The following is a 9,010-nucleotide window of genomic DNA, read 5'->3' as shown; positions in this document are numbered from 1 at the left end:
TGAGTCAAGCCTTGTGATCAGGAAATTGAAATGCCCTGTGTCAAATATTTGATACCTTTGGCTGAGCACCATATTTATCCTGAGGAATAACACATCAAGTTACTAATCCTTCACATATCGGTGACCCTTTATGTGCATATGGTAAAACTTCTTTTCCCTCCCACTTGGACCTTGCTGAGAACTAAATCTTATGTAGTTTACGCTGTAAATAGTACTATGCCATTTTATAGTAGCAGGCACAGAGAAATTCAGCAATGTAGGCAATGTTGCTTTGATTTTTATTATTAGATTTCCCAAAGTGTGCCACTTAACATCACAGGAAAAAGTTGTTTGCTTGCTAGGAAGCTCTGTGTTCTTACAATGTGTCACAAGAGGCGAATCATGAGAAGGTTTYAAAAAGAGAAGTTGGGGTAAGAYTGGAAAGTGTTCTGAACTCATGATTCACATAATGCCTCTTGCATAGTTCCTCCACATTTCCTTTGTAATTCAGTGGCAGAACTTTGTAAAGAGCATGTTTTAAACCATCATTGCAGCACAACACAAACAATAAAGTTTGATCTTTCTTAAATATGAATATTATTAGTTTTTCTACAAATGTATGTTTGCTMGTTCTGTCCTGTTACTCTTTGCTGGAACTAAAGCAACAGAAACTGTCTTGGTCACATTAAATTCTCAAAGTGACAAAAACAGCTGTTTCAACAAGTGTATAGGTTATAATCACATCCAGCCTTTCCTTTGCCTTCAAAGGAAACAACTGCAAGAGAGGTTTTTAAAAACTAACAGCTTAATAACTTCCTCTGCTTTTGTGCATAGCTACCTGCTTAGCTTTGCAAGGCTTTATGTTCAAATGTAAAGAAGAAGTGGCGGTGAAGACACGTGATGGAAGGATGGATGGAAGGATTCCCAGTGTGTAAATACTGTTAAGGCTTAACGTGGCGTAGACATTTGGCCCTTTGGAACTTCTTTTTTTCTGGTTTTACTTTAAAGGGTGTATTTAGCTACCTATAGAACTTAGGAAGTTGAAGCACATGTGCCTTCAGAGGGTATGTAAGGAGGTGAAGAGGCAGCAGCTGATGGGGAGTTTTGATTATCTGAATTTTGCAATTAGATGCATGAGTGGGAAATGGTGGATTTTAATGCCTAAGTCCAGCAGTTTCTCCAGATGAGAGTCCACTAGCATCAAACAGCACTTGGTTCAAAGCTTGACACTTTATTTAGTCATTAAAGGAAAGTAAATCCCCGTTTGTAACAGTCTGGGTTATTCTAATGTTGGATCTGATTGCTTCACATGTGCTTGTGATCGTGGCTGCCAATTTTTGACAAATTTTTGCTTCAATGAACATGTAGTTTTAAGGGTGATTACTTCAATTTAAAGCACTGCCGCTTGAAAAGTAGTATATTAATGATTACAGATAATCTTTTATGTTCATTTTTAGCAGAATATTTTTAGTATAGTTTGACACATATCTTAAATGTGAAAATGTAACAAGTATAGGAAATGGACAGGATTAYTTAAAGCTAATTGGGTGAAATTGACTCCCAAATACAAAGACACCACAAAGCTGAAGGAGTGTTGAAGCATGCAAATACAACGTAATGTGTTTTGTACTAATCAGCACCACATGTTTTCCGTTACAACAGTAAATTTTAAACTGGAACTGTAGATGAGAAAAAAAATAGTCCTCTTTTTCTGTGTTTCTAATGGGCTCAGTGTCCAGACTAGAAATGACATTATATACAAATGAATCAAGATAAACAACTCCTCATCATAACTGGCACAAGAAAAGCAAAGCAGAAGTCCATTCGAAAGAAGCATAAATATCTTGCCAGATAGTTTGGGGAAGATGCAAATGGCATTTGCACATGAACTCTCTCGCTGAGATAAACTCGTTCTGCACAGAATCAGAACGTTGTCAGCTCAGCTTTTGCATTAATACTCTGAACTTGAGAATTTAATGACCCAGCCTGAATTCTGCTGCCTATTTTTGTGTTCTCAGCTGCTGGGAAAGGATTCACTCCACCTCTGTCAGCTGAGGATATGATCCCCTTCTTGCTGATGGCTCTTGCTGGTCTGTAGTATGAGATTTTGCTCTTACCTTCATTTTTCAATACTTTGTCCAACATCCGTATGACCTGTCAAATTGTAACATGGAAAGGATTTTTCCTTCACATTGTTATTTACTAGTCCATATAATCAGAGTTTCCAGCCTAAAGGATTTCTGGCTTGATACAAAGCTGCACATTGAATAGCTTCAATTCCATGTAAACCTAATGACTATGATGAGAAAAGACAGTTTATGATAATATCATTCAGGTTAGAACTCAGGAGCTCAGTCTTGTGCTAGGATTAGCTTAACAGTTCAGGACAGAAGACAATCCACAAATCTTTAGCAGTGACCTACTGCGAAGTGAATTAAGATTCACAATGTTTGTTTATTTTTACACTTGCTGTGTTTTTTTTTTAATCACTTCCTCAGCATGAGCTTCTTGAGCATATGTACTTCGTGGTTTCTTAGCAGTCACTCAATGTCTCAGTTGCTCTCATGTTTTTTTTAATAAAAAATCCACACTTCAGTAGTGTGACTGATAATGCTCTAGCGTGGCTTTCAGATATGTGTCTCAACTTGATCTGGATTCTGCTTGTGTGTTTTTGTTGACCTTTAACTGATTACTCAGCTTTTCAGCACCTCTTGGGTCTAATATCTGACATGTGGTTGTATTATAATAGGAAACTGAAAGACTCCATGCAGATTTATGTCTTTGGGAGTGGGACCACTCCAGAAAGCTAGAGTTGTTGGAGCTGTTTTTATTGTGCCTGTTTCCATCTTCTAAATGGGATACTCTGCATTTAGAGTACCAAAGAGCTGAAAAGCATTTCTCTGAAGTAGCAGTAGCACCTTGCTACTAAGGTTTTGGAAATCTCCAGTAATCCAGCCATCTCATATTATCATGGCATGCATTTTTAGCRTGAGGAGCTTTAACTGACAACAGAAGGAATCTGGATATCCTGTTTATTTTCATCTGCCACCATTCCTCAATAAGTAACTGTTGTCTTTAAGTAACAGGATTGTAGTTTTGTGTCTCTACAGAGACATTGTGAACAGGCATCCAATAGTTTGATATGAACCAGATCTGCTGAAAGATTAGTGTTACCTAGTAAGCTGTGAGAATCAGCAAAGCACAAAATCTTCTGTATTTACAAGTCTGTATTTCCACTGCTCTGTCAACAGTGGCTCAGAACTTACTAATACTGAAAAGTGAATGAGAATCKGGGTAGCTGGGCGGCGCTCTGTGCAGGCTGCAGCACTGGTACTGCCRGTCTTGGTTTCTGCCTCGGTCGTGACAGAGATGTGAGCTTGGCTGGTGAACTTAGTGTCAGTTTGTGTGCATCCGCACAATAGTTATGCAGTGGTTAGAGCAGCCCAGTCTTCTCTACCTGTCTTTACCATCTCAGTGACATGAACAACTTGTGCACCGTAGGAGCTACCATACATGCTTACAAACTTTCTTTGTGCTTTCTTCCAAAAATCAGGCAGTAATGGGCTCCTGTTCATATCCTGGTTATAGCATCATCAGTTGCTTTTTATACCAACAGGTAGTAGTTGGTTTGCAGTGTGCTCCATACATCTTTCTGTAAATGTTTGCTTTTTGCTAGATAGAATTGTGCCTGCCATTCAACAGTGAGCCCTTGGAGACTTCAGTCTGCATGGTGGATAAAGGTAAATGGTCATATTCCTCCATGGATGCAGTTACCGAATTATGCTGGCAGCTCAGAATCAGTGACTTCACTTCTTTTTTGAAATTGCTATTTAGGAAACCATAGATAACAGGGTTGACACAGGCGGAAGCCATGGCTAACAGGTGACACAATGAGAAGATCAGATTGTGGTGGCAAGGTGAAATGATTCTGTAATTCCAGTCCTCAATGGTGTTGAAAACATGCAGTGGTAACCAGCACACAGCAAAAGCAGCGACCATGGATGCTAACAAAATGTTTATCCTTCTCAGCTGAGCGGCTCGGTTGCTATATTCGCTTTTCTCAAACATGTCCTTTCTCTTCTGCAGACGTAAGTAGATACGCAGATAGCAAACCATGATGAACAAGAGGGGGATGCAGTATTGCAAGAGCAGCAAAGTGGTGGTGTAGATAAGTCTGTGCTGCTCGGAAGGCCATGAGTCGATGCATATGACCTTGTCAGTGGAAAAATTCATGATGTATGAGAGCTGCCCATACAAATCATTAGACAAGATGGATGTGGTCAGAAAGGGCAGGGACATGAGGCACGCTAAAATCCAGATGACTCCAATTCCTAGATAGGCTTGGGAGACGCTTGGCCTCCAGCCAGTTGGCTTTATGATGAGCTGATGTCTTTCCAGAGCAATAAGGACAAGAGAAAGAATCGACACTGTCACAGATGTACACTGAGTGAAAGAGGTCATTTTGCACATGACCTCCCCAAATATCCAGTAGTCCATCATCGTGTAAACAATGGTGAAAGGCAGGCAGACAAGACTCATAAACAAGTCTGAAATTATTAAGTTGGAAATTAGGATGTTGGTGACGTTGGCCTTTTCCTTCTGCCTGGCTATGACAGCAATCAGACAAATGTTTCCCACGATGCCTAGGACTGTCTCCAAACTGTAAGACGTGGCCAGAAAGGCAGTAAGGTCAGTGATGTTCCTGCACTGGTTTGAAAGGTGTGTGGGGAAGCTCCGGTTTGAGCTCCAGTTCTTGCTGTGCACGAAAGGAAAACCGTCATTGACGACTCTTGTTTTATTCATCCTGGGCCCCAAGATTATCCAAAAAGGTGATAAGGAAATAGAACTGCAGTCTTCTGAAGGCAGCCTTAAAGGTGCTTAATCTGTTCTCTTCAGCTGCAAAGGATTTTGTTAAAGCTGCAAAGGAAAGAAAAAATAGTTGCTTCATTATGCTAAAAAGAGATAAGCCAAAAGGGTAGCAATGCCGCAGAGTGAGACAGGGAAGTGAATGCCAGTGATCCTGTGTCTTTTTTTCATTTCCCTTTCATTTAGAGTATTGGACCATAAAATTGAGTTATTTACTTTGCCAAGGGTTCTTACTGTTGTTAAGTCAGTGCAGCTCTATTGCAATATGCTTGTGTTGAGATTACCTCATGATTTTAAATATATCTTTGCTTTATGATTTAACTCAGTGCAGTGTCTTGAACAATGTTAACAAAACAGAGTAGCATTTCAAGAAGACTGGGCAAATTACAGTTAGAATAAAAAAATCATGTGTAATTCTGTGAGGTTTTGATCCAAAAGTGAGCAGAAGGTACTGAGTGAGGCTGCATTTAACTTCATTCAAGCTAAATATCAGAGGGAAATCTAAGACGTACTAACTGCATAACACCAACATAGGAACACCTTATGCAAGTTGGTCTGTGAAATGAATTTGCTGGTGCAACCAGAACACACACTTGCTTGCGATGTAATCGCCATGCAAAAACCTACACTCTGATCCTCAGCAGGGCTTACATGGAACTGTTTTGAAAAAGTATGAAAATATTCAAAATCAGTTCAACTTTTTTKGGGCTTCTATGCAGCTGCCATAACTCATGGCAAGTCCTGTCCTACTCCCCTGCTTCTCCTTTCTGGATGAACTGCCATGCCCATGAGGCAGTGATGTCGCTCTGTGGATGACCAATGGAGTCATCAGAGGACTTACCAGAACTATCTTCCAGCTTCTTGATTTTGGCCATAAGAGTCAGTAATTTTGACAGCATTACCTAATTTCTTACGAAAAGTTTATTATTGATTCTTCTCCAACATAATTTTCTTTTGGCACATTTTARTCAATAGAGTTTAAGGTTAAAGTCTGCCTGTCCACAGGCTGACTGGCCTGCTTGCTCGCAACCTGCTGCAACCCCTGAGCTGGGTTTTTAAATGAGGTCTTACATAGATGAGGGCACCAATTTAGTAGGAGCTGGGCACTTTTGGAAATCTTGGTCATAGGACTGGCTGGACTCTAMCAATGAGCCCCTGAGAGACTATTATAACAAACTGTGTCACTCTCTCTTTCCAGATGCATTTCCTCCTCTGTACACCAGGAGAATATCCTCTTTCCCTTTTCTTATGGGTTACCTGGTGCAGAGCTTCCTTCAACCAAGCTCCAGAACCCACTTACGTAGATAGTTATCCCTTGCCTTGGCACAGTCTGCTCTACATCCTCTCCTCTGCAGTGCAGGCTTGTGCAATGTCAAGGAATGGAGAAAAACATCTCGCCCTGATGGGTCTTCTCCTCAGGTCAGAGACAACTACACGGAGTATGAAGGCTTGTAACGTGCAAGGTAAATAAATACTTGAGGAACAACACTGTTTACTCATTGTATGAGYCTTTTCTCAGCAATAAAACGTGGCTCAAACAACGTTTGAGGCAACGATGGACTTCTCAGGGCTTCAGAAAAACAAGTGGTCRAGATATTAATATATAAATGATGCGGTGAACTTGTCACTGTTTGAGCTGCATTTATTGCTGAGCAACTGTGTGCATAAAGGTTACCAGTACGGTACAGAAGAGAGTCCACCACACTAATCTTCGGTTTATCTCATCTTTTAATTTTAGATTTGTACTGTCTGCTTCTTAAGAGGTTGATTTTTCAGGAGCTGACAATAAAATCAACAATGTACAGTAAATAGTGTTTTGTGACTGTTGTTCTGTCTGATCTGCAAAAATTAGTAAGGACAGTTCTTTTGCTGTTGGTTGCTTTGTTGGTTTAATAAATAYCTGTAATAAATAGGTTCCTATGTGTTATAGACATTCACGTAAGTAAGATATGTTAATATTTTCTTTTCCTTTAATTTTATTTTCCTCAGAAATTTAAAACTAGCTCAAAAGCAGCAGAGGAAATTTTCCAAAATGTGGCTGTGGGTATTRCTGTTTCTGTCCGCACACTTTTGTAGTGTTCCCTGCCAAGGGTGAGCAGATTTTCCTTCTCTGGAATGACAAGGAAAAGCAGTGACTATAGGTGAATTATACTGTCATGTATGGAGATGGCCAGTACAGAAAAAAAGAAAGTTTCATCTCATTCAGTGTGAAAATGGTGATAGAATGGAAAATCAGGAACTGTGACTTGTGGTGACTGCTGGCCTGTGGAGACAGGCTGCAAACGAAAAAGAGCAAAGTGGTCAGTGGCTGATATATCATGTGGTACCAGTTGAAGGAGCTCAGTCATGGCATTTGGACAGGACAAACGGGCCCTGCCATCCGTGTCCACCTGGGCTTTGCACTGTAGTTCCAGCCTAGTCTCCTTAGCTACAGTATCCTGGACAACAAGCACATGCTTCTCTTGTAGCTTGAAAAACGTGTCCTGGCTTATTGCAAACATCTGTACCTGAGAGGCTGAGCCTTCACCGGGATGACAGACTCTTCTGGACGTGCTCAGGAGTCAGTAGTGACATCTTGCAGTGCTGAAACAAGAATACAATGTAGTGAAGTCACTCAAAAAGCAGAAAGCAGAGCCCAGCACTGTAAGGAGCGTGTTCCCAAAGGCAATGCTGCTTGTGTGACTGTAGGTCTGTGTCAGGCAGCAGATGTGGGGACGGTAATGAATAGCTCAGCAGGTCTGCAATGCATTTTTGGGGTTCACTGGCTTTTAATGGTTTGCATTCTATAGTGTCCCTCACAAGGCAGCTGTCAAGCATTTCCTAGACTTCCATCCTGCAGTATGGCCCGGAGGTGAATAATATGTTAACACTGCCTTACCACCAATAAGGGGACTAAGCTGTGGAAAGGCAGCCCCCCATCACTGGGCTGCTGTCTCGAGGGAATCTGCGGTGCGTTCTGCAGGTGCACACTGAAAACTGCCTGCTAAGCTTTGCAAAAGCCAGAGCCCAGATCACCCGGGTCCATAGTCCTCCATATCTCCTATTATGGCAACCATAATGTAAAGAGCAGTTTTAGAAATATAGAAAAATAGAAGTTGTGGTGAGTTGTGCTTTTAATTATACCTCCTATTTATGGTATCCTTACATGGCTGATGCTTAGGGCCAACCAGTGGCAAGTCCTGTGAGTGGCCAGTATCAAAGTTTTGCTTGCCATTTGGTTTGCTCTGAGTTAAGAGCTAGTAGTAAGCRATGTGTACTTATTCTGTTCAGACATCTGAATGAAATGTTAATGAAGGTACTGAATAGCAGATGTAGAGGGAAAAGCTGTAGTTTCTTGCTATATCAAAAATGTGTTGATCAGCAGTGAAATATAGCAAAAAAAATGTTATGTGTGAGCTGACAAAATAGCATTTGTGTCTAGAGAGTGAAAAAATATTTACTTGGTTGGTAGGAGTAACAAGCCTGTCTCCTAAATGAGCTTGAAGAAAGAGTGGGCCTGAGCTGGCTTTTCTGAAAGATGAATGTCACAACAATCTGCAGCAAGTCAGCTGGATTGAGTAGGAGAAAATAAAGGAGCTTTCAGATTTAATATTGATGCAAGAGAAATTCTTCATCTGTGTCTCTTTAGAGTTATTAATCACTGTGATGCCTATGATGGAAGCAAGGAAATAGGGCAAGCAAGGTTTGTCTTGCTGAATGTTTCATCTTTTTAAACAAGCAAGCAAACAAATCACTTAGTTTATCTCAAAAGAAAAAACACCCATGAATGGTCAGCTTGAAAGTCGTATCCCAAATGACCCTGCTGTGTTTTTCAGAAAAATTTCTTGTGGATCCAGATTCTTTGTGAACTCTACCTAAATTTGCTGAAAAGTTCTAGAATGCCTTAAAGTTGTGATTTAGCCAGGAACTCCGAAAGTGTGAAGAACACTTTCTCCATATAACCAGTAAGAAGGGGACATTTTATGGAGCTGAAAGATTTCCTTCCAATTCCTGATCTAAACCAGATGGAATCGAAGGTTGAATGCAGTATCTTTCATAATGCAGATAATGACTAACTCCATTGGGTTAAATCACTGAGTTGGGTATCACCTTTGCCTGTACATTGGTTCACATGCTTTGATCTCAGTCTGCAAAAAAGACTGAGATCTTGGGAAAAAAAAAAAAA

The 9,010-nt window shown here is 40.5% G+C and overlaps 1 protein-coding gene across 1 annotated transcript; it reads right to left on the bottom strand.

Annotated features, from left to right (window-relative positions):
* Nucleotides 1-1,567: 1,567 nt before the first annotated feature.
* On the bottom strand, nucleotides 1,568-7,414 carry LOC112957249 (neuropeptide Y receptor type 4-like). Its single transcript, XM_026050848.1, has 2 exons — nucleotides 7,353-7,414; nucleotides 1,568-4,896 (listed from the first exon to the last, which is right to left on the bottom strand). Exon 2 carries the CDS (start codon nucleotides 4,780-4,782, stop codon nucleotides 3,652-3,654), a length of 1,131 nt encoding a protein of 376 aa, XP_025906633.1. The 5' UTR covers nucleotides 4,783-4,896; nucleotides 7,353-7,414; the 3' UTR covers nucleotides 1,568-3,651.
* Between the last annotated feature and the right edge of the window lie 1,596 nt (nucleotides 7,415-9,010).

This window comes from Nothoprocta perdicaria, unplaced genomic scaffold (genome assembly GCF_003342845.1).
Source record: "Nothoprocta perdicaria isolate Ctin4 unplaced genomic scaffold, notPer1 scaffold_110, whole genome shotgun sequence".
Classification (NCBI taxonomy): domain Eukaryota; kingdom Metazoa; phylum Chordata; class Aves; order Tinamiformes; family Tinamidae; genus Nothoprocta; species Nothoprocta perdicaria.
This window is presented reverse-complemented; position numbering and strand designations above follow the sequence as displayed.